General features: G+C 26.2%; 1 protein-coding gene across 1 annotated transcript in view; it reads left to right on the forward strand.

Annotated features, from left to right (window-relative positions):
• Positions 1 to 3,621: 3,621 nt before the first annotated feature.
• Positions 3,622 to 27,884, forward strand: part of LOC112690379 (rap guanine nucleotide exchange factor-like) — a 45,969-nt gene continuing 21,706 nt past the window's right edge. The window contains exons 1-2 of the mRNA XM_025564388.1: positions 3,622 to 4,036; positions 27,016 to 27,145. Coding sequence (XP_025420173.1) covers positions 27,083 to 27,145 — 63 coding nt within the window. The 5' untranslated portion in view covers positions 3,622 to 4,036; positions 27,016 to 27,082. The remainder of the gene's footprint in view (positions 4,037 to 27,015; positions 27,146 to 27,884) is intronic.

Here is a 27,884-nt window from a genome sequence, read left to right on the forward strand (position 1 = left end):
AATACTGACAAAAACTAATGAGAAAAAAATATTCTAATAAAATTCGAATACTTTTTCAAGTATTCGAATATATATTCTGAATCTATTTTTTTAAGAAGTATTACAATACGTATTCTGAATACATTAATTCTTTTTTTTTCGAATATGTATTCCAAGTACCTATAAAATAATAGTATTCTTTACAAGACTTCGTTTAACCAATTACATTCAACATTTGAACAACTTTCCTACTTCGCATTCATGGTCCATTTTTGATCCTATATTTGTAAGGTATCTATAAACACTTATTATAGATACCTAATATTTCTTATTAAAATGGATCTTATAATTAATAACATTTAAAATACATTTCCCAGGAGTGTACCCAGGAATTTTTATGGGGGAGGGGGTTCAAAATTTTTATTTTATTTGTTCTCTAATTATAATTATAGTTTAACTCAATATCAACAAATTAATGTTAATATATTATAGTATGGTTTACAGGTAGGTATAATATATAATCTATATACTTTGTATATTGAAGATAATGGGAAATTAAAATTCACTACCTATATACTATTATTATACTATTTACTATAAAATTGTTGAGTATGTAAAAATTTCAATGGGGTGGTCTAGATCCCAAATCCCCCCTCCCTCGGGTACGTCCTTGACACTTATTATCATCGCTAATCACATTTAATAAATTTATATAAATTGAAAGTTTTGTATATCTTTGATTTAGAATGTGCATATCGTCAAGTCGATGATCCTATAATATATTTATACTTTAATAATTTTTATAAATACATATATGAAATGTTTCGTGAAATTACTACCTATTACAATATTGGTAGTGTATTTGTTTAGAAAAATTAAAAATTAAAACTAAAAACTGAAATTGTTATATAGTTTTGGCTTTTGGTTTTAATATATAATGCGTAAAACTATGTGGTCTAGAGACTCACCCATCACCAATAGCACTTGAAAATTAACAAATCTAATAACAACTACTTCTATTCTTACACAGGCTATCCGGTCCGGTCATTTCCGTTGCCTGTTCGTTGGCAATGTTATTTCTTGATATACCACCTGAATTAGATACTATTCTAATCAGTGTGTATAGAAGTGATCATATGTCAACAATCTTGTAACGTTCTACTATACGTTTGTGAAGTTCAAGGTGGTTTAAAGGGGTAATTCCACTTATTCTTAGCTAACAAATATATTCATTTTTAACGACATTTTAAATTGACCCATGTATGATTCAATACATTCAATACAATACTGCTTATAACTTTTCAAATTTTTATTTTTTCAATATATATATATTTTTAATTATATTCTAAGTATTCAAATTGTTATTTTCTACTAATGACACAGATTTTTTTCTATCAAACACTAGTTTTAATTAATTAATTTTTTTGTATTCACCTCATAAATTTTAATTAAAGATCATAAAACAAGATAAAAAGTTTGACATGTAAAAAAATTTAAAAATACACTACATTTTTAGTAACACTAAATATGTTTGGTGATTGGTAGTTTTTCTGATGAAATTTGTAGCTATACCTTTGGTTGAATTCATTAAAATGTTAATTTAAAACTCGACGAGCATTGTATTAAATAATAACTTTGGGTTTCATTTAAAATTGGAAATTACCGTTTTATTTTTTATTTGAAATCGACAGGTGGTTTGTTTGAAAAATCTGACTATACTAGAATATAGTGAGTATTAAGAAACGGGTAAAAAATAAGCGTATAATGTCATTTTAAATGAATAAAATGTTATTTTTATCCACGACTGAAATTATTACTCATTTCTTGAGATACATGTAAATACTAACTCGTATGTAACAACATTTTAACAAGATAAAAAAAAAAATGTATAGCAATTTAGGAAAAATAATTTCTGAAAATGTCTTTAAATTGTTGAAAGTAGGTACATTTCCGTTGCTTAGATACATGCAAACGTATCCATAATTGCGCTGATGTACATAGGTGTATTAAAGGAGGGTTGGAGGCAGTGTCGGTCTGGTTCTAAAGGGCCCAGGTAGAATTTTATTTATAAGGGCCCCAACCCCCATACTACAAATTTTATTTATTACTCATAAATTTAAATTAAATAAATCTTAAATATGTAAAGTGATCATAAAAATGTAACACATATAAATTCTATATTTGTTATTTTAAATAAAAAGGAATAAATTTAAAAATTCTCTTAATCTAAATTTACCGTTTAGTATTCAACTTTTATAAAAAAAATATTTTATGCATGAATAAAATGCATGTATAAAATAAATACATTTAATATATCATATGAAAAGTCTTGTCATTTCTTTTGACGATTTTGCTATGTCTTCAGTTTCTTTTTTTTAATTTATTATTAATTTTTTTCAATGTTGTTAATTTTTAAATTGATCTCCGTTTGAATTTCAATCAATACATTCATAACATTTTGATGATTTGGATGTTGCTTATAAAATTGTTGGTTATAATTTAAATGGAAATATTCCGGTCCATTAGTTGTTCTTTGGTATGTTGTTGGCTCTTCAGTCCAAATAAAAGGTGGACATTGTGAATCTTCAGATATATAATTGTCAAGTATATAATCAGTAAAGTCGGTTACAATAAGCGGCGCTATAGACATAAGCTCAAAAAAACCAAATTTAACTTCATCAGACGATAAAAAACTCAAACCAAAAAATGTTAAAGTCAAACTCCAGTATCTGTATCTTCGGTGTAATGTTTCAACAAATGTTTGCAATTTTTTATTGTACGAAACCAACTCGATTACACATGACTTTCGATTACTAGTTACAGTACCTATTGTGCACAAAAGTGTTTTCATATATACGCCCAAACGTGTCAACAATTTTCAGGTAAATTTCTTTTACTGAGCCCAAACGGGTTATCCCTGCATAAATGTAGCATGACTCTTAACCCAGGATGTGACTGTGATGCTCTCAACCAATATATAGATTATACTCATACCATACGAGAGTGCTTTAAGAGAAAGTTCAACGGGAACCCATAAATGAGATGAAAAATCTGAATATTATCTTATAATTGCTTATTCTATTGCTGTTATAGTTAAATTTAAATCCTATTAAATTATTATTTCTCTATCTTTCTTCATAGTATGTTTACATATTACTTAATAATTTGTTTACCGGCTTATTACAAAAAAATCTATTCACCATTAAATAACATTGTCCGTGCTATACGAATGAATAAAAATAAATGTGTATGAACATACGATTGTATAAAGATTACAAAATAAAGTTTCGTATTTTTTGTTTTGAATTCCCATTTTCACGTCCCTAAAGACGGATAGTAAAACCGTCATAGTCCTCAATAACGGAGGTAAGACGCCACCTGCCGACTATTATCAACCCACAAACACACAATATACGTTTACGTAGCGTGTGTATGCATGTTTTATACTCACCGGTGTCCGGTCCCCTTCTCGCTCTCGAGTGGCCACCGTTTGCCGCGACTCACGCACACCGGTGCATAAGAAGTAAATGTGAATAACACGCACCCGCACCCGCACCGGTGCAGCGTGAATAACTGCCGCATTATATTTTTAAAAACTGTAAACCTACCTGCCCCGGAAAGACGGTTACGGCGGCGGCGGCCACCGCCAGTACTGTTGTGTATGACTCGTCGACGGCCGGTGTCCGTCAACACAGAACGGCAGTGCGCGCGTGTATGTGGTTTAGTGCGTTTCGTCCGCGTCCGCCCGTCGCCCGTATTATGATCACCGTCGATCCAGCCATCGTGTTTGTGCGTGTGACGATCAATTATTTTTCACCATTCGTTTTCTCGTGTTGAATCAGTCTGTCAATTCATTAATATTCTCTAACGACAAATGGAGTTCTTTTAATTTTCTTATCGAATCCGAGTTCAATCTTCTCTTTTGTGTGTGAATTTATACGTGTTCTTGTTTTTTATTAAGTGTCGCGTTATTGGTTTCTCTTTCTTCATTTCTTCACTTGGATTACTTTTGGATTTATCTGAACGAAAAATTGGATTTTTTTTTCATCCTTGTAAAGTAAGTCGTCATTAGGTGTCGAGTTAAATGCGCATTGCTTATACACTACTTATACACATTTATAAATAGGTATATGACATTTTATAATATTATACATTTGTATACTTATAAACGATTTTAGTTTTAATATATTTCAGATTGTATATTCGACAGTAAAAATAATTTAAAAATGTTTTTTCTATTTTCATGTTAAATTATTTAAGAATCCAAAAAAGAATTTATAATTGTCAGAAATAAGTGGTTTTCTATTGTTTTTGCAAAATATTACATTTTGTTAATTATTGTTATTCATTTTAATTTTTTTTTTAATTCTTAATTATTTTTGGTTCACCCCAATTTTTAAGTCTAAATAGAATGCGTACAATATGAAAATAGGTGATCATAATAAATCCGAGTTTGGTATGACTCTTAAATATATTAATTTAAAAAAATACTTATATAAAAGTAATTCAAATTGTATGTAGGTATACATTCAAAAAAATATTATAAAATGTACATAACATTTTTGGGTCGAAAGTTTATGATTAATGATCATTTTCTTCTAGTTGGTTATAGCTTTTAAATATTTTCCTGTTAATAGGGGCGCACACGAATTGCCTCCCATAATTTTTTTTTTTTAAAAAAGGTTACTCGAATCGCCTACCGATTTAAAAAATATCATTCACTCGAATTGTCTCCTATTTTAGGTGACCTTTTAATGACCTTTTTGCATAGGAATCGATTTCTGTTTCGATTTTTTTAAAACTAAAGACATACATAGGTATTAGGTACATGATTGCAGTTATAATCTTTTTTTTTTTTTATTAAAAATAAAGTATATTTACAATCTATACATAAGTGTATAATGAGTAAGTGTGGTGACAGTAGATAAGTAATGTATAAAAGAAAAAATAACAAGAGAAAAGAGAAGGAAGGCTCCCAGCAGTGCCACCTGACCAGAAATTAGGGTTTAAATTTGTTTAATTAATGATTTTTTTTTTTTTTTTTATTGTAGTTAGGTGTTGAGGAGATTGGCCATTGCCTTTTTAATCTTCTAGGAATGATAGAGGTAGAGGATAAACTTTTAATGATGGGGTTTGAATGAGCGCGGAGCGTTGAGTGGAATTTTGAATAATAGGATTTGGCTAGGTCGTTAAGGGTTGGCATGTTCAGATCTTTATGGAGGTTTTTATTGGTAACATACCAAGGGGCAGAGGTTATTAGGCGTAGGCATATGGATTGGAATGCTTGGAGGGTTTTGGTGTTTGATGGTTTTGCTGGCCCCCATAGTTGGATGCCATAAAGCCTAGCTGGGCAGATTATCGATTTGTATATCGTAAGTTTGTTGGTTAAGGAAAGTTTTGATTTTAATAGGGGTCTCAAAAGATGAAGTTTGGAGTTCACTGATTTACGTTTTTGTTTAAGATGCGAGCTCCAGTTAAGGCGTTTGTCGAATATTAGCCCTAGGTATTTTACTTCGTCTGACGAAGGAATTACTAGGTTGTTAAATGTGACAGGAGGGAGTTATAATCTTAAATAAATTGAGTAATAAGTCATTAGATTTAATATTAATTAAGGTTGATAATTAAAATAATTAAAAATCAATAAAACAAAAAAAAATTATATAAAATAGCATTATGTTTTACAGCAACAATACAACAGTCATTAATAATAATAAAAATAGTAAAAAAAAAAATAAAAAAAATACGTTTATAGTCAAAAATTTAAATTAGGCTTGTTATATGTTTCCGAGGTTTAAATTTATTTGCCAATAGATCTATATCTAATCTAAATATTGAAATTCGACAATTTAATCTGTCTGGGAAATACTGTATGTCATAAAAATAATATTTTTAAACATAACGGAAATCGATAAAATAATCGATAGTACCTACCTACACGTCAACTATCGATATATTAATTAATAATCTAGGTATGCTATGGGAGGCAATTTATTTAGGTATGCTCAAATTGCCTCCGGAAGCAATTCGAGTGAAAAAAGGTTACTTAGCTAACTTTGGGAGGCAATTTGAGGGGCATATGTAAATTGCGCCCCAAATTTTATCTATGTTAAAAAGGTATAGTGTAAACTGCGTCGGACTTATTAACTTATTAAATTTTGATTTGTTAAAGTCTCTATGTATGTCGCTTTCATTTAGCACAGTCTTGGAATAGAAGTATCCAACAAAATGGTTTAAGTAATGACTATAAAAATAAAAATAGTGATATTAGAAGATGGTTAATTCAATGTTACGGTTTACCATTTCTTAGTCCAGGAAGTGTATCTGAATATTTTGTTAGTTATTTAATGAAATCAAAGAGTGACACGATTTGCGGATTATTTAACTCCAGCATCAGTAGAGCCAACTTTAACCACAAATGCATGCGAGTCTTTTCATTCTCACTTTAATTCCAGCTTTTTTACAACTTATCCAAATATTTCCATATTTTCATAGAAAAGTCAAAAGAAATTTAAATAGAAGTATACATTAAACTAAATAGTATAAATGAACCGTTTAGGTTCCAAAACTCTAAAACAAAAAAAAAAAAACGCGAAAACTTAGAAAATTTAATTAATAAATATAATAGTGGTCAAATTCCAATTAAAGAATATGTATTCACCATATGTTATTAATTGTAATATTTGTATTTATTTTGCTTTTCAAAATTATATTTTTTTTAATCATTTATATTATATGGCTGTAAGGAATTAAGTATTTTACCTGGAAGTTTACCCGTGCGCAGTTTACATGTCACCTTTTTACACTTGATAAAAACTCGGGCGCAGTTAACATGTGTGATTTTGTGTTTACTTGTATTTTGCAGTTTACAATCGCCGAATTCGAGGGTCATTGTTAATAGATAACTATATCTATAAAAATATTAAATATATAGGTAGATATGAATATAAGTATTTTTTTGTATTTTAAATTAAAGAGTCATAGATTTTTATTTAATAATATTGTTTTTTATTTTTATCTTATGAATACATACATTTTTTTATTTAAATATTTTATAAATACTTTTTATGAACTTAGTTATTAGTTAGTAATATTTATTTTTATTTTTTTATTTTTTTTTTAGTTTGCTTTTATAAATAATGTTAAACTGATGAAATTAAAACTTCCATTATATTTTTTCTATTGTTAAACGTGTAATTCCCAGTAAGATATTATGGAGTAATATCTATCTAATCGTTTAGGTATTTTTTTCCTGAATGTATCTGCTAGTTCTGTTTGTAATAACATTATATTATACACCATTACACAGGTACTTAAATATTGTAGGGAACTGCTATAGTAACATTTAAAAATTAATCATTCTGTATTTGACCACTAATAAGTGTGTAAAATATCAATTAAAATTGAAGTATTATAAAGTATTATAAAAAGTGTATAAACCAAGCACATGTATGTATGAAACGAAAAAAAATGGTTCTACCTGTAATTTTTAAGCACATTTAATAATTTTTTAATACTATAATGCACTTAGTTTGTCATATAAGTCATAAGCAGTCTAACTACATTAGCAGTATTCTACATTAATATAAATTTATGACCCGTGAATAAGAAACAATGAATAAACATAATATATTGGAAAATACAATACTTATAGAGTGAAAATGAGGAGATAAAAATGTAATTAACTTCTTTTTACATCATCTAAATACGTTTTGAGTAATAATTTCGCGATATAAAAATAAAACAACACTTCAGTTATCGATTTTTGTAATTCTATGGAAGAAAAAACAATTTTTTTTAACATTTTTATTCATTTAAAATATGTACAGGTATTATGGATCATTTATCACGTGTGGGCATATAGATTTTAACATTAAAAAACATGTAAGTGAATTAAATTGTAACCTACTTCTTCTTCGCTTGGTATTCATTTATAATCTGCTTGCGGTTATGTAGAGCATAAAATCAAAATACACGGTAATTTCAGTATTTCATTATCAAACCAAAATTATACAAAAGTATACAGTAAATACTTTTAATAATAACATTTTGAAAAAGAACATTAAGGAAATGTATTTAATTTGTTTTAATATTTTATGAATAATTTTTGTGGCGTTAAATCGCTCTAAACATATTTAACGCAAATCATTTATTGTCAACAATACAATGACGACGGAAGTTACACATGCACTTGTGTAGACGATAAAATTACTAGTTGAAAAAGTCTTGATTTTATTTTATTTCCTTCAAATAGAATAACAACAACTGTATAATATTTTGTATTTAACAATCTCATTGCTCTATGTAAATTTGCAGTTAAATATAATTGTATATCCGTAACGGGAAAAATTATTATATATAACTTAGGTTGTGTAAATAGTGTATACCATTGTTCATGTTACTCTAGATATGCCGACCAGTTGGTTGGAATACATGAGTCATTTATCACTTTGTTAATTTATATCCAAGGTAAAGGTAAAAAGGAGATTAATGAAAACAAAAAAATCAACCGAAATAAATATTTTGTTAAGACTGTTATTACCTTGTTACTAATAAGGGATTACTGTTTTCTAGTTGTTTTCATGGTCTTCGACATATATGTATATTATCATACATTTTTCTTACTTACTTTGTTCCAACGTTTCAAATTGGTAAAATAGGTAATTTTATTAAAAATAATGCTTTGTTTTCTCCTATACATATCTAAAAAATTTGTAAGATTATTAGTAATTGTCAGAAATTATTTTTCTTAAAATGTTTAAAAATAATAGAATAAATATTTCTCGACAAATTCTAGGTTTAATACATGTATTACATTTAACTTTTTTTTTACGATGTTCTATAAATTGTTTATTAATATAACGAACATATAAATAGAAAATAATGCATAACACAACAAAGTATCAGAAATGTTATTGAATATAAAGTCATAGTGTTGTACACAATAATATAATCATACGTGGATGTACTTATACCAAAAAAGGGTGAAAATGTGTAATTGTATCGTATTATTGTAGTATACAACTTTTTTATAATAAAATTGAAACCATATGTAGAATAATATTTGATTCCAATAACAGGTAATTATATTAGAAAAACAATTTTTTAGTTAAAATAATATATATATATATAACATAAAAATATGTAGGTACTCGTATAGAGAGCCATATAGGTATCACGTGAATAGATAATGAAAAATAATATTTCAGACCATTTATTTGTACATCTAATTCCTACTATAATTCAATTACATCATGTATTTTTATTAATTTTGATATAATTATATAGGAAGTAGTTTACTTTATATAGGAACAGAATTGTAAAAGTATACAAAAGCCAAGTATCGATTTCGTTATGTTTTTTTCGGAAAAAATATTACAATTATTTAACACTATATATTATTCACATGTAGTATGTATGTATTATTGGTGTATATACCGTTATTATGTTTTAAAATTATGTTTAGATTATAAAAGGAAATTATTTCATTAATAAGTATTATATTATAATCGTATATATTCTTGTTCTCACTAAAGTACTTTCAACGAAGCGTTTTGGCAATGATTCAACCCAGTATGATAATATTGATGTTTTAGTATAATATATGTGTGAAAATATATTATATGTGTGTAATTACCGTTATATTAATCGTCATTATTGAGTCAGAATTCGTGATATCACATTTTTAAAAGAAATAAAATCTGTATACCGACATAATAAATTACTAAATATTTTGAATACGCATCCAACAACAACTAAAAGCAAATAGTTAATGCTGTCATGTTTAGTTTAATTTTCGAACAAAGCGCAATCATACTCTTTCGTATTAATAGTCTGTTTAATGATGTTTAAACATATACAGATACATAAACTAATATTTAAAAGAACGACTTACTAATATCAATGTTAAATAAACCATGTTCATTTCATATTTTTTGATTTTTCCACTCGTTAAATCTTCAATTTTGTGGTACTAAACTTTATTTGTAGTGGTATTATTTTTCATAATTATCTTGTAATGATTTTATTTCTAACCAATATAATAGTTTAAGACTTTTTTTATATAAGAAAATAAAAATGAACAAAATTATAAAATATTTCATTCCATTAAAACCGATTGTGTTAATTGTTGTGATATTATGTCGTTGATACTAAATTCACACATATAATTACTCTACATACTACAGCGTACTACATATATACACACTTGCATTTGTCATACTTGGCCAATGGCCTTAAGTGGATTTATAATCTTTTTTCTGTATATATTAATGTTTATTACACGGTTATAACCAAAGGAATTTAGGATTTTGACAATTTTCCTTTTAAATTATAAGAAAATGTATATTTATATTAGTTTACTCACACTTTCCAATCAGTAGCTTTTTTCCATGTTAAAGATTTTAGAAAGATAAGTGATACAAATTTTCCGTCGTTATCTGTTCAATAATTTTTGTTGTAGTAGTCCTTGAAAACCTTTAAACCATACCTAAAATATTTTTTTTGTGTATGCATCTGTTGGTAGCGATTTGATAATGATAATACTCGTAAATTACGCAATTCGGTCATTAGTCAGCTGCAAACCACTAGAAGCAGAAGCTAATTGATTAATTTCTAAAAATAATTTTGCATTAATACCACATGGATTTTATGTCGCGATATGTATACATTAATATGTAAAAATAAATTTCGATAAATCGATCATGAAAATTGCGAGGTTGACTCTCGAGGATAAATTAATCCTGCCACTGCCGCCGTTACCATGACCAGTTCGACGTGCATGAGAAAGTTCATGTGTGTTGTGTGCATAGCTGCCCGGAGGCGAGTCAGTGACGGCGGCACAACCGTCCGGTCAACCTACTTATACGCTAAATCTACCGGAAATACAGCATTCCTTCTTCCGGATCTATACAACACGCGTACGGTTATCATATTATAGGATGATTTTACGTCGTCCTCGACGGTGAAGTAGGGTTCACTAGTATACATCGTCAAAAATACCCCTTTCCATCCCATCTACTCGGCTCTGAGACTTTCTATTTTTTCGCCGTTGTTATTCGTGTACTATATTTTACATGGTACTCAACGTTTTTTCCACAGCGATTGCGTTTTCTTTAATAAAAATATACAATTATATAAATAAATAATAACATATTTTCTATTAATTTAAACTCAATGTATACTACAGATACGTGTTTTTGGTACGTGTATCCGACTGACACGATGTATTTGCAGCTGATTCAAATTATGTACAGGTGTATCAGTACAGCATTTTATGCACCTAGTTTTGTTCCAAATCGTAATTGCCCGTCACCGGAAGCCGTATTAAGGTATCTTGATTAATGTCATCGTTTTCGAAGTTTGTAAAAGCGCATACTATGTATAATGGCAATGGCAACGGCGGCCATGCGTTATCGAGTACATATAACATTCACATATAGAGCTTCACAACAACGTGCTTCTGTTCGTTTTGCCTGTGTCTAGTGTGTCTAGTGTGTCTATTGTGTGTTTATGTGTGTATAAAAAAGTTTGATCAATACCCGGCAGTAGATATATTATTACGAGTGAGACTATAATATAATATTATGTATAGACGTATGTATACACGCGCATCATAAAACCGTTTGTTATGCAGTGATTTGCCTAGCGTTTTTTATAGAGGATAATGCGCGCGCGTATATTTACAATATCGATGAGGAAAATCGGTTCCAAGGGCGTCGGTTTTATAATACGAGACGGTTCAGGACTATTATATGTAGGTTGTAATGTATATATACTCGATATTTTTTCTTTTTGAACGTCTCAATCGAGCTGCTTTTTTTATATATTAACATCGTTTTGGAAACTGGTTTTTTGTACATGGGCACTTAAATATAGTAAAATAGCTATCGCATATACGAAAAATGTGAATTTTATTATAATGAAAACGATTTCCCTTTACTACGTCCGAATGTTATCAGTTCATGAAATTATTATTATCATTATTACTTGTTTTAACGTAACCCATATATTTCACAGCCATTTAACTATTATACAGCTTTTTAAATGTATTTCGAATGATTTTTTAAAAATGTTATAAGCTACGATTAGCCTATATTCAACAGCAACCGTATAAATAGACGAATAATGTACATAAAAAATTAAAAAAAAAAAAGAAAACTTTTTGTTACATATTTTATATATTAAAACAGGAAGAACATGTTATGTATTTGTATTTTTTATCACGGTCATTTACGGAATGACCACTACAAAACAGCAAAGTATCGTATTTAAACAACAAGAACGTCACTAAACTTTTATTGTTAGAACTGTAAAACCAAATAATATAAAATGTAATATTTCTTAAATTATATACTAGGTTGTAATACAATACTAATACAAATTTACACTTGTGTTAGGTTTACGTAGGCCTAGATTTTATTATCCATTTACCAATTATAATATATTGTGAAAAGAATATATGATTTTTCCGTAATTTAAAAATCCTGTTTTCGAATTCTGCAACCCAAAATCTAGGTTTTTTTATGTGCCTAGATTCTGGATTTTAAAACTGTTCTACGCCCAAATTTCGAATTTTGAAACATTAAATTAGAATTCTTCTATATATTACTTAAAATAGCCACTTACATGCATTATTTTTTAATTAAATAAATGCATTTAATACATTTAAAGAAGGTTTATTCGATTCAAAAACTAGTCACAACTAGAATTTCATTTAAAATTGTATTATACAATCAATAAAATATCAAAATCTTTACATGTTGTAGGTTAAATAGTTAATCTAAATTAAGTATAAAAATACAAAATTCAAAATCTAAAAATCCAGTTTCCGATTTAAGATTCCAAAATTCGGAATTTATAGCCGAAAATCTAGATTATTTGAATTTACGTAAAATCCGAACTTTATCCCTAATATGAATACATTTTTTACTTATTGAACTTTTAATACTTCAATATCTAGTCACTTATTTGGGTTTGAGTGTGTGTATAGTAAATATTCAGGAATTTAATGAATAAAAGCTTATTTTAGTGTTTATTTTAAAAGTTTGAATATATTAAAAATAATTGTTCCGTTTTTCATATCTACTAAATTTTTTGAAAATATCCATAAAAAAATTAACAATCTGAAGAGAAAAAACTTCAATTAGTTGGTTTATTATGAAAAATATATAAACAGATATTAGAAAGTATACCTACTCCATATACAATAAAATATTTTATACTAAATATGATAATAATCTAGCTTATTTGTAATGCTTCAGAAATTATCATTAACAATAGACGGCAAATATTATGTTTTATTCGATCTAAGCGTTCTATGGAACTAAATTGATAATGCGATGAAAAAAAAGTTCTTTCACTTACTTTACGGTTTATTGGTTAGTCTTACAAGTAAAATGGTCATGCAACAAGATATAATGTTAAAAAACATACGTACAATTGTATGCTTAAGAAAAACATTATGATTTATATAAGAACACATAGGTACATGTCAAAGGATTGAAAACTATTATCAGGCTTAGAGTTATGGGATTATACATTGTATGTAAAAACTGAGGTAAAAATGGACTTAGTGTTAAGTTTCTTTTTAATTTAATCATTCATATTAAACAAAAATCTTGTGTAGCTATTAAATAGTATTATAGTTTTTATAAAAATCGTAAAATTTATAGGCTACTTAAATAATTTATATAAGTATAAAGTTCTAAATAGCCACAATGGACAATATTAATAATTCAATTATTTAATGTCTGTTATTTAATTTTTATTTTAAATAAAGGCCTCCCAATTTAGGTAATAATTAGGGCTCGGATTTATATGTATTAAAAAAACCATTATAATATATTATGTTATTTTATATATTATTACATATTAAGCAAATATATGTGTAATATCAAATCGCTTTATATGTGATAGTAAAATGAAAATATGGACTGTAAATAAATTGAAAATCGCTTTATAAATGACAAAAAATCAAGACACTAGAATTAAAATTATTATGAAATTGAACCTTGATCTTGATAACAATGAGATACCATATACGTGTTCAAATTTTCAAAGTTAAATTATCTACGGTTTGGTCGTAACATAGATTTATACCAACTGAAAGAGTGCTCGACTTCAACAGAGGTTATGGATACACATTTTATATTTCCAATGTCCAAAGGAGTGAGCTCATTCTGCAATATTACGGTAATATTATTACCCCATTCATTCCGCCATGTATATCTCTCATTAATTTTAGACAGTTTAAACCAGGATTTTTGTTTAATACACTGTTTTTCTTTTACTGCAACGCCCAATGGTTTTTGTATTTGTTCTATGCATTATGCATTTTCTTTTACGAGTCCTAAACTTTGAACTAAAGTCATTTTTCTTGTCGATTATATTGAAAATTGAAACATCGAACATATATCGACCGTAGATTAAATTCAATATTTGTTATTATTTTGTTTACGTGCTTTTGGAAACATGGGAAATTGTCTACACTGAATTATTAATAAATCGTAAATGGACAAATTGCTCATAACTTCTAGCATTTGCATTTTCTTTTTTTTTTTTTTTTTTTTAGAGGTTTTAATGATGTCTATGTGAGCTATAAATTTGTTACATATAACTAAGAAGCTAAATACGAAATTTTATGTTGCAAATTTTTGTATATTTCAAATATAAGTGCTATTTTGATTTTTAACATTTTTTCAGTTTCGTAGCCTTTAAAACATTTTTTTTTAATAATAATAATAAGTAATTAATTAGGTTTAGTGGTATTAATTATTCATATTTGTAATTAATTCATGTTAGTTAAATAATTCTTCTTCATAAGTTATAAATTTATTTATATTATTTAGCGACGCAATTGATGAGCGAACTATCATGATAAGTTTTTTTTAATGAGAGAAAATTTTGTTTTATATATAATATTAATTTTTTTCGCATATTTTAGTATTTTTAGTGCATATTTAAGCGCTCATGTGAACATTTTTTAGATTATATTATAGTGCTTGTAACAAATATTTTTAGAGCTTTAAATTATGAGCCCTGGTAATGACCTATTAGCCGCTATCATAGTTATAAAATGATTTTTTTAAATATATCAGGGTACGGTTTTTTTTTTTTTAAATAAATGAAATAAAAGGATGAATTGCTGATAATACAAAGAAAAAATTGACATTATTTAAATCAATAAGACAAAAAAGGAAAAAAATAGGTTTATATATCTTGTTATGTAAGGATACTGGATACGATTGTAAATTTTTTATAAAATTATTTTTGCCAATATTTAAACTATTTTTGTTTGATTAAACTTTTATCTGATTAATTATTAAAATTATTTGATACCTTTATAATTGTGTGATAATTAAATCTTATCCTTCAAAATCTATTGCATAAATTAGGATTATAAGAAAAAAATTACAATTGTAACACATTTAGGGACAAAAGTAATTTTCAATTTTCAATGGTTTATTTTATCCTTTAGAACTATTTCACACAAATAATTATAAATAATAACATTTTGGTGGAGAATCACCAAACTCCAGAACTTTTAATTTGTTGATGTATCGATTTAAACTGATATGACAAATATTAAAGTCTTTATTAATAGTCTAATCGTACTCATTTTTTTTTTTCTGTTAGGCATATTTCGTAATTACTTCGTCAATTCTACAATTCAAAATTATCTTTCTTATCCGCTGCATAACTATAATAATAAAAAAAAATGTAAATTAATATTTTCTTATTAACCTAATGAAATATAGATCAAAAATTTAATATTAAAATAATTGATAATTATATAATAATTATCCCCTGATAAATTGTTAGATATATTTTTCCCCATTCAATATTATTTAAAAAATTGAAATACTAAGAAAAATAATTACTAGTAAGTGTATTTTAAAAAATATATATAAATATATAACACGAGTTTCTCATCAAATTAGCATGAAAAACAAAAAAAAATTAATAAAATACAGTAAACACAAAAAAAAATCCATAAATTTTATTTACTTTCAATTATCAAAAACACATGTTATTTCATTTTTTCGGTATTAATTATGATATCAACGTTTTGATAAGAAAATATTGATTATTGAACAATGTAAAAGATGTATTTATTTGACTTTTTTGTATTCATTGTGGAGCAACTTATTGCTAGTGTTACAATTGTACCCAGTCTCCTCTACCTATTAATATATGGTTTTGAATAAATTGGTGTCTTTAATAAATTTTAGTATATTGTAGATCTGCGGTGGTCAACCTTTTTTGATCAGCTATCCCCAAATCAATTTACTTCGATGAAACGACCCCCCCCCCCCCGCCTACCAACATTATGTAAGTGTAAAATATATGGTTACTTGATATACAAACATTTTATTTATATAAATTAAATTGTTAATTTTGGAAAATTTTAATATTTCTTTATTTAATTTATCCAAAACGTAAAAAAAATACAAAATTAGAGTTTTATAAAATCTGAAATATAACTATAAAGTTATATAACATACATATTATATATTTTTTCATTTGGTGTTAAAATATTGATGACCTCTTTGGGGTCGTGACTCCCAGATTGGCACCACTTTTATAGGTATTTTATTTATTTCTTTCATCATTGAATTGACGATATTCTAACAGTAGGTAGAGTAGTTGATGGAGACTTCAAAACCTTAAGTGATGTATTATTCAGACTCTCCTTTTTCCATGAAATGTTTGTGTGTATGCCAGGAATATCTTATTCTTAGTATTACCTCCTGTTCTCTTATTAAATTTAGTGGGTTGATTGATTTAATTTAAATTTTAATGGTCTCTAAACATATAGGTATCTTGTATATATATATATATATATATATGTTGTGAGACAGTACAGAAGTGTTTCATTTCAATAGTACGACTTATAAACTTTATTAATATAAACTAATATTTAATGTAATAATAACAATTTATGATAAATAATAATATTTTTTTTAGAATTATAATAATAATTTTAAAAATAATAAAATTTGTTATTGCATATTTTTGCTCATTTTGGTAAATAAAATGCTTATTATACAATTTTTTTTATTGCATATAAATCCCAGGTTAACCAGCCATAATAATTATACTACATAACTTTGACTGAACTATAAAATATAGTGATAAACAATAAATTAATGAAACTAACTACTTGAATAATAAAATACTATTATTATCGACATAATGATAACAGGTGAAGTGGTATACACCTATGGCATTAAAGTTAGAATAATGATTTATAGATATACATGTATTATATCGAAATCGAATAAGTACATCATAATACGATCACAATTTTTTTATCGTTAATTCATAGGTTTTTTCGATTATTTTATTAATTGTGTTGTTGAGAAGAATGAGTACATTTTCAACAATATTCTTAATTACTTATATAATGTTTCAGTTCCTAGTAAAAGTAATAAGATTTAATGTAATAGGTAGTACAGTGTTTATTTTCTTTTGAGGTAAAAATATTTATAAAGGTTTCTCTAAATTACAGAATAATCTTTTATAACACTGTATCACGCTATAAAAAAATAAAAAAATAGGGTGTGTTACCAATCATGAAATGGCTTCTAATCTTATGTAGACAGGTTAAAACCAATATACATTACTCAGAAATATTAAAATATGTGTGTTATATTTTAGACAAATAAAATTAATATTCTCAAAATATTCTTAATTTATAACTGTTTTTCTCAGTAACAATACCATAATAAATTTAAAGAAATCGTAGCTTAGTAGAGATAATAGGTATTTCGTAGTATATATATCTTCATATTATAATGCATCAAATTATGAATGATTACTGATGACTAATCACTAATGCTGAATTATTTAATATTGTAGAGCAAACTATTTATAAAACTTAAAATATATTAGTTTTAATATCATATAATACATATTCAAATTCAAGTATTAACATTTTTATATGAACTTATGAGATAATGTATTATTTTGGTATAAAACTATTAAAATAAGTAATAAATAGTGATAAAGTGAAATTTTCGGTTTAAGATACATGATTTTAGATGGATTAATGTGTACAAATCTTATTTGTTTAACAAGAATTCAGGCCGTTTTGGTTTGTTATGTTTGTTTTTCTCCATTATTTCTAATATTTTATTCCATAGTACTAGATAATGACTATTTATATAAACAAGATAAAATCTGGTGAGCTAATATAACATCAGTATTATTTATTATTGAATCCGTAAATTAAAATTATATATACTCGTGAATTTCGTTCACGAAACTATATGAAACTAATTTTTGTAAAGTTATGTATTGTTTGACTTGGTATTTTATTTTTTACTAAGGTTTTCTAATTTATATGTCGCTTCCATATAGTAAAGTTCGTTCAGATCGTGAATTTTGACGAAAATACATCATATGGACATCTATTTCATGAGATAGACAATACCTAAATACTATACCTATACCTAATATTGTGTACTTTGGGTAATTGTTATAAAACAAAATTGTTGTTATTTAGCAATAAATAATTATATTATTTTATAATATTATTATTATTTATTAATTTATTGATTTAAACATTTATTTAATTTTACATGACGATTGATTATGATTAGTGCTGGGATTTTAATGACCTTAAAAATCGCGAAAAATGACCTTAAAAAAATACAAAATGACTTAAAAAATTAAAAAAAAAAAAAGGCCTTTAAACTGTATTTAAAATAGCTTACAATTTATAAAAATTACATTAAATGTACATATATATATATATTTTATTTTATTTCATATATTAATAAATAAAATATATTCATTATTGTTACACTAAATCACGAGAGCACGCCTCCGTTGTTCCCAAATAAGTTTTTGTAAATGTACATATTTTTTTTTTTTGTTCTTCAATTGGTTCTCTTCGTTGTACTCCATTTATATGTTTGTCACTTGATATATGTTGTATGGTAAAACGTTTTTCAACAGCAATTGTTTTTCAACAGATATTACATACTTTACACAACAACACTAATCCGTCGGTAGAAAAAATCCATAATCTATAATTTTAAATTCAAAAAAAACCAGATATGACTTTAATCCCCCAAAAATTTCATAAAAAATGAGAAAAATGACCTTAAAATCAAAAAATGCAAAATTAAATTTCTTATTCTAATTTAAAAATACCTAAAACATATTTGTAATAAAACGAGCATCGTACAGAAAACTACAGAAAAAAAATGCAAGGTGCATTGAAATCCCAGTCCTAATAATGATATAAACTGTTACATAGCATATTATTTTTAAAACATGCACACCTACTTGATTGGCAAGGAGTTTTTGCCTTACACGAACAAGATAAAAATCCTTGGCCTCCTGACATTTTTTTAATCATTTCTCGTACCGAAAATTCAACATTTTTATAGTGAAAAATTGAGTTGTTGATTTTTTCAAACATTCACTACTGAACCACCCTTTGAATAAACCATATTTTATTGCAAGTTTGTACAACCTTCTTTTTTTTTTGTTCCATTATCATACAAATTATGTTTGGAGGATCTGTAGATCCCTTATCAACTTTTGGTACTTCAAATAAAATACAATGATTAATTTCAAAATCGTCAGTTATTTTGTTGTTTCCTTGTTAAAAATAAAGTTAAATTACGTTCTAAAAAAGAATAGTACATTTTAACTGTATTTTATTATCTACCTTGATCATTTTTTCTGCATCTATAATTTGACCTTTATGTCCAAGTTCACGTTGAATTTGTATTTTTTTTACTTGAATCGCATAGTTTACAAATAATTTCATTTTCAGCAATATCCGATGGTAGCTAATTCCCTTCAACTTTACAAATGCTGCAGGCAATTGATTGTTTTTCAATTTCCTTTATCTGAGATATACAAGTATGTTCAAGATCTTCTTCCACTGTTAATTTCTTCAACAGATCAGATGACAAATTTGATGTTCTTAGTCTAATTTTTGGGTTATTTCCAAATAAATTTTTATAAGGGCTACGTCTAATTATTCGAAAAAATTAACTATATTTTTGGAATTGGACAAAATTAAATCCAATGCGTACATTTTGCCTTACGTGCTATTTCTATTTTAACCATCATCTGTAATTGAGTACATTTAGTGAATGTTTTTTTTTTTTTTAGATTTCAATGTATAATATTCATCTAGTTTTTCATAGAATACGTTCCTTCCTTCCATTTCACTGCTATTAAAATATTAACTATACAACAAACTGCAAAAACAATAGTACCTGTGTTACACGCAAACACTAAATGTTATTTGTTGAACAACTTAAGAGTTATATACAGGTATCCGTCAACCGTCATCCGAATGTCTGATAAGGAAATATTCATATGATATCGGATGTGGAATTACAGAGATTAAATTTGATATCTCTCTCATATAATATATATTACGGATAAAACGTTATTATCTTTATTGATATTGAAAAATATGGTATGTAACAGTCGATGTCATAAACAATTGTCATGTAAAAATAAATAAATGTTTAAATCAATCAATTAATTATTTTGTTAAAGTATAATTATTTATATAATAAAATATAATACAAGTATAATGGTTTATGAAAAATTAAATAAAAAAGTAATGTAATGTAATATGATATTATTATATTTTTGTTCATAAAACAATATAGAAAAGTAGCTATAATATTATGATATAATATAACTATTTATTACTAAATAATATAACAATTTTGTTTTATAACAATTGGACAAAGCACACAATATTAGTTATAGAGATAGTACAAAGGTATTATCCGTTTCATGAAATGGATGTCCATATAATGTACTTTCGTCAAAATTCACGATCGGAATGAATTTTACTATCTGGATATCCAGTTCATGAAATGAATGATTTCACTATGTGGATGCGACATATATACACTCAACGTCACATTGGTCTGAATATTCAAATTATTTATAGTGAATATTTAATTTATTTAATCTAATTATCATACAATATACGAGTAATAATATAGTAATGTACCCATAATTTTATTTATTATTTATTACGAATTTGATTTACAAGATGATTTTCAATATTTAACTCAAATTTTTTCACTTAATTTGTTTCTAATAAATTAATTTTTTATACTTTGAAATAATTACAATACAAATGACTAAGTTTTATATATTTATTGTTTTATAATTATATATCATAATGGTTTTATTTTTTTTGAATTGTATATTTTAAAGAAAAATATTTATCTGTAAACATAAATGTATAAAAACAAAACTTTTAATCAGAAAATCATTATTATTTGAAAAATCAAAATGAAAACAGAGACAATTCTTCAAAATATTGGCTTCACTCTTGTACCTACATTTTTAAATTCTTTTAAATAATTAACTACAGATATTATATTGGATTTTGGAGTATTAAAATATTACGTCAGCACATTTTTAACATGTTCGACTCCTCTTCCCCATATCAGCGTTCGTCAGTGACTATATCCTATATTATGTCAACATTTTTTATATAATTAGTTTTTTTATTCTAATTAGTAAAATTAATTTCTTCGATTATCAAAATAAATTTCTAAATTTCTTGATAAATATTTATGCTTTATTTACATAATATAAAATAAAAATACGTCTTTTAATTTCTCCACAAATGACTTCAACATGCCACTGTAGTAGACCCATAATGGTGAGTACGTTAGAGGATTTTGCTTAGTTCGACAACCTACGGAACTGGTGAACTCATATTTCTCAGTAGATGGCACATCTTCAATGCTTTTTGTAATTCATCGACTTACTTTTTTTCGCGCATTAATTCGAATTTTGATAGATATGATGAGGATATCAGTTTTGTGATTTAGCCCCTTCTCCACACGTAAAGTATTGTCAGATTTTTTGAACCCTTCCTTCTTTACATCTGCTAACCTAATACTTGAATGTTCCCTTTGTATACATTAATATTTTTAAAAAAATATTCTGTTTATGAAACTAAAAAATATGCCATTTACGAAAGCAATAACGAAAAGAAACTATTACAATGAAATTTTTTTAGATCTTGTATTCTTGCATATATGTTCAATAGTTAGTACTTGTATAATAACATAAAGTTATTAAAAATAATTACAATTTTTTTTTAAATAAAACCTTTACATTATTTGATATAAAGTAACTTAAATAAATTTTAAATATTATGTAAATAATATTAAGGATCACTGTACTGAGATAAAATTTTTGTAAATCTAATGAAAAATTCGATTTACAGAATCGTTTATAGAATTTGCTGATTTATAGTAAAAAAATATATATATAGAATATCACGTTTACTTTATAATAAAATTAATATATATTTATATACCGTATAAGGATCATTGTACTGCGAGGACGTATTAAAGATAAGCAGTTTGAAAGCTTGGCATTCTGATAATTGTGACAACCCATGTCGTATCTTCATCTACTGGGTAAACGTTTTTAAAACATCTCTCAAATGTACAGAATAGATTATACCTCGGTTAATACAGTCTTGCGAGTGGCATCCCTCTGAAGAAGCCATCATTTTAAAAGAGGTAGGGATGGAATTTCATATATATATACATATATAGATTTATACATGTGATGATACATGTATAATACATATACGTACATGATACATGGAAATGCTTGAGAACTCATAAAGAAAATATTCCCAGTGTGTTTGGCGAACTGAGACGGTGAATGTTGAAGTAGTATACAAACACGATTGCATACGACGGGAAACGCTATAATAACGGTCGACCAATGTTTTGAGACCGTGTAATTACCGTAAAAACAAAGAGTGTTTCCGACTCACTGCAACAGAATTTCACTTTTATATAATGAAAAATTAGCAGGAATGTTTTTGTGCGTGTACATAGTTTTGTTCCAATTGTATCAAATTGATACGATGCATAGAAATGTAAATGAATTAAATGTATTAATTATAATGACCATCAGTGGTATGTAAGATCTTAAGGATTTCAATAACCAAAGAATTATAAAGTACCTCGTAATAAAAGTAGTAGAGTAATATTTTCAAGAGTTATAAATTAATAAATAATAATGTATTACTAATAAAATAATAACTATACAATATCAAATAAATACTTGAATAATATGCCTATGTATATGAATGAAAATGTGTACAAATATGATTGTAATGAAATGTAAAATATTAAATATTGGCCTGATCTCATTAAGATGTATACAATTTTGTACCTATGAATGTTAAATTATATTACATTTTATCTAAAAAAACACTCTAGTAAATCAAATATGAACATTGAAAAAACACGTTCTTTCTACATAAATATTACGCGTGATAACATGCTTGCAGTAGAATGAGAGCCAAACACACCTTATCAGCATCCGAACAAATATCTTGAATGGGTTTCAAACCCGAACCAATCGGTTCGGAGTTTCTTGGTAATAACTAGGTATAGTTAAATATTGTTGACAAATGGAAACAATTATACACATATACAAATTTGAATTTCACTATTAATACCATCGCAAGTTGATTTTAGTATCCATCCCACCAAAAATCCATATAAATAATAGATATAGATTAATGAATTCATTTAAATTGTGATTTAAAAACCATACAATATGATATTATAAGAGATAAAAATCATAAGAATTTAAGTATAAATGGATTATAAATAGTTATGTTATTACATAAATAAAATAAAATTTGTAAATTGAAGCCTCCATCCTCAATGCAGGTCTAAGTATTTCATTGATTTAACATGAAATATCTGGAAATAAGAATCCTATAAATAAAATAAATATTATGATTCTCAACATTATTTATGGTAAAGAAAATAATAGTTTTTATTATAAAATGTGTTATGCACAACCAGTGGCGTATACAAGGGGATGTTTGGTAGATATAACCTAACCCCCCTTGAGCCGTATCATATATTACATTATTATAGGAATATAGGTAAATCGATAATACAATATGAAATATAAAATAATGCACAATACTAATTACATACATACAGGTTAACATTATCGCGATTGCGACAATACGTGACGAAAATTATTCGTTTACGTTTTCGTGCAACACAAAACGTTTAATAATAATAGGTATTGTAGCATTGAATACTGATATTTGAATAGTCAAGTATTCGAATAATTTATGGTAAAGCTATCCGATTTCGAATATACATTACATCTCTATTACAGACATTGTGTATACATATTAATTAATTAAAATAAAAGTTTTAGTTTGTACATATTATATATAATCCTTCAAAAAATCCTAGCTACGCCACTGTGCACAACTCAAAAATTAATACCATCAAAATTTATAAATTATTTTGTAAAAAATATTTCATTATTGTAAATAATTTGTAATTACCATTTCGTTATCTAATGTTAATTTCGTGCCATTTATTCCATGGATATGTTAATAAAATGTTGGTGATTGGAGGACGGTTTACTAACAAGGATTAGATAAAAAAATTATTTTTGATGTTTCTAAATTTAAAATACTATTTAATTCTGATGCTAAAAATAATAATTAAAATACTATTTATGTAAATCGTTACAATTCATAAATTTAGTTAACTATTTAAAATGTACTCAGAAAATAAGTGTATGAGACCTAGATAATTGTTAGTTATATTGTTTACTTGAATAAAAAATTGGCAAATATAATAATTTATTGTTTTTCGCAAATTCAATAAAATATATCAAATATAAAGAACAATATTAGGCAAGTATAAAAGTGCGTTTAGATTATAGTTCGAACGCTGCCAAATGCTGATACCGAACTAATATGTTCGTACATTCGCTAGCCATTTTGTCACACCATACAAATTATTCGTTCGTGTTTACTTCTGAATATTCCCCAGTATGATTTTCTTTGATATTACCACTCTAGGACCAAACTCTGCCGAATCCATTCATTCGCAATTGGTTCGACCGTTTACACTGGTTCATTCGGCAGCATTTGTTCTCGTTCGCTTGCATTCGGATCATTTTCTAAACGCAACTTTACAATAATTACATTTATACATCATTGCTGACATGTTATATAAATTTTATGTTATGCAATTAAATGCTCTACAATTTTTAGTTCAATGCCAAATCTTTTGAGTCGTCCAAGTCATGAGATATAAAGTACTTAAGTGGAAAATTAAGCTTATTTCTCCTGCCTTCTAGTTAATATCGTCCCGAAAGTAAATTAAAACATTGATTAAAAACTGGAATATTTGCTATGTAATCTAATCTATTCTGGAAATAGATTTGAAATTCAATTTAATTAATGAATACATTTATGCACAAAGTACTAATGCATTCACGATTCACCCCTACACTAATGATTCCAGAATCAGATTTTAATGGAATATAATTTTCTCCTAGTAATCATTTATAAAAGTTTAAATTACTTTTTACAATTTTTCATCATTTTAATAGACGTATTATGATGTGTGTATTATTGATGTGCCGTGAGTAAATACCCGACGGGTAGGTAAATATTTTGGGTATTTACCACTATATTATTTACCTACCAAAAATTTGGGTAAATATTTTATTTTTTTTATTGTCAAACATAATAATTTTTAATAAATAAATTTCATTTTAAAATTTGAAGCATTTTGGTTAGTTTTTAAATTCTTAGATTTATTTGTTTCTCCATTAAAAGTGATATTGATTTCAAAGTGAATAAAATTAACAAAAACTTTATAAATATGATTTATATACTCTAATCATCAGTCGTGTTAAAACATGAAAAAGTCAGGAAACAATCATAAAAAAGTATTGTGATATCCATGGATTGGTTTTAGCATTAAAAAAAAATTAAATAAAATATCCAATTTATTGGCTAAATACCCTGTAAATATCGGATAAATGTATTTACCTGGTATTTGCCCATCACTACGTATATAATAGATAATGTAAGTAAAAAAATTTTTTAACTGTTTTTCACAAAGTATTAAATTACGATTTGATATAAAAATGTTATAAATTGTACTTTGAATGTTTATAAGATTTTTTATTTTTAGTATTGTTTAGTAGTAACTTAAATATATTATTTTTCATAAATATTCAAATTTTAAATAATTAATATAAGGTATAAGGAAAAATATAATATAAATTAAATTACTTTTGTTAATTATGACAGGTAATGTATGATATTTTTGAGATTTTATGAAAATATTCTAAAAAATATTATTTAATTACTCAAAATAGTCTAATTTTATTTAAATTTTCTTAGAAAATAAATATTTTCAATCAATAATTATATTATACAATTATATAATAAATTATACAGATTTTATTCTACCAATACAAATTCTATAAAAATAATAATAATATCCTACTCACAATATTCTAATTTAGTTATAGTAATTTTCGAAAGTGAGCGTTTTAAATCAATTAGGTATATGATAAATATCAAGGTTTAATGTTAATTACCGACAACATTCTATACATAAATTAATTTTATTCTATAAATAATGTTTAAAGTTTATTTACTAATATAAATATATTAAATAATAAAATAGACCAAACAATTAAATTAATATTTTAACTATAAGATTTCCATTAATTGATGTGTTAATTATCCTATTTCTTTTCGATGATTCTACGAATTTCAGACTCTTATTTTATCAAGTTTTGTTCGTGAAAAGTAGCTATTTTATATTGTAATTGTATCTCACCGGCTAATGATAGAAGAATAAAATAAATTACATTTTTAATATTCCTATACATGTTTTTGAAGAAATGTTGATGTTTTTTTTTTATTATTTTCGGTATACGAATAAATATATGCTGTCCGAACAATTGTATATATTTTTAAATTAATATTATATAACTTGAGGATCTCACACTAATACTTAAGTAAGGTTACTTTTCTAATGAATGCTTTATCTAAATGACGTCTACATATTTCAACGGTTATAACTTGACTATGTATGGGAATATTCCCACACATTTTGGGATTTGATACAAATATATATATATATATAATTTTTAATGTATTTTAATTTGGATAATTTCCAGTTAATCAATGTACTAATAAGTATACTACATTTTCAGATTTTGCTGAGAATTATAAATGGATTACGAAAAAATACTACAGCAGCAATGACAAACTATCATAAATATGACCAGTGATCCTCACTTTTTAAAGGCTCTCAAACGACATCCAGACAGAAGAACTTTGCAAGTATGTAACAGAACAATAATTCCTACAGTAGTCGATTATAATCCGGAATAAATGATAATTATAGTTTTGTGCATTTTAATAGAATGGTATAAATAACTATAGTATATAGATTTCAATTATGTATTAGAAAGAAACTGCAAGGACCTTAATTTCTCATAATGCAAAAATATATATATATATACTAGCGACCTGCCCCAGCTCCGCACGGGTATTATCTGGACCTATAATAAAATAAATTTGTAGAAATTTGTGATCATCGGGTCGATGTGGTAGCAAGCTCTCAGCTAAGTGATATACTTGCCCTTGAATTTTAAATGTACGTATAAAACCACGCCCAACGCAGTCGCGGATTCAAGGGGGGGAAAGGGGCCATGCCCCCCCCCGCAATGTTTTATATTTCATGTAAAATTAATTTAACCTAAGAATTATTCATATTTAATTTTATTTATTCTTTTGTAATGATAAACTGGGATTTAAATAATAATATTTACCTATTAGTTTACATAGTATGTACACTGTTTTTATCAGGCTGAAATTTTATTTAAGATGACCCCCCCCCTCCGTAAATCTGTTCTAGATCCACGCCTGGCTCAACGACTTGCTTACTCTTGAAAGATGCCATTTGAAATACGTTATTATAACGGCGTATATTGCGCATCAATTTTTTTGGATTTCGGATGATCACTCGTTAGCTTAATTACTCGGCTTTGCTCGAAACATTCTTGACAGGTACATAGGT

Source organism: Sipha flava, unplaced genomic scaffold (genome assembly GCF_003268045.1).
Source record: "Sipha flava isolate LNK unplaced genomic scaffold, YSA_version1 50189_pilon_pilon, whole genome shotgun sequence".
Lineage (NCBI taxonomy): Eukaryota > Metazoa > Arthropoda > Insecta > Hemiptera > Aphididae > Sipha > Sipha flava.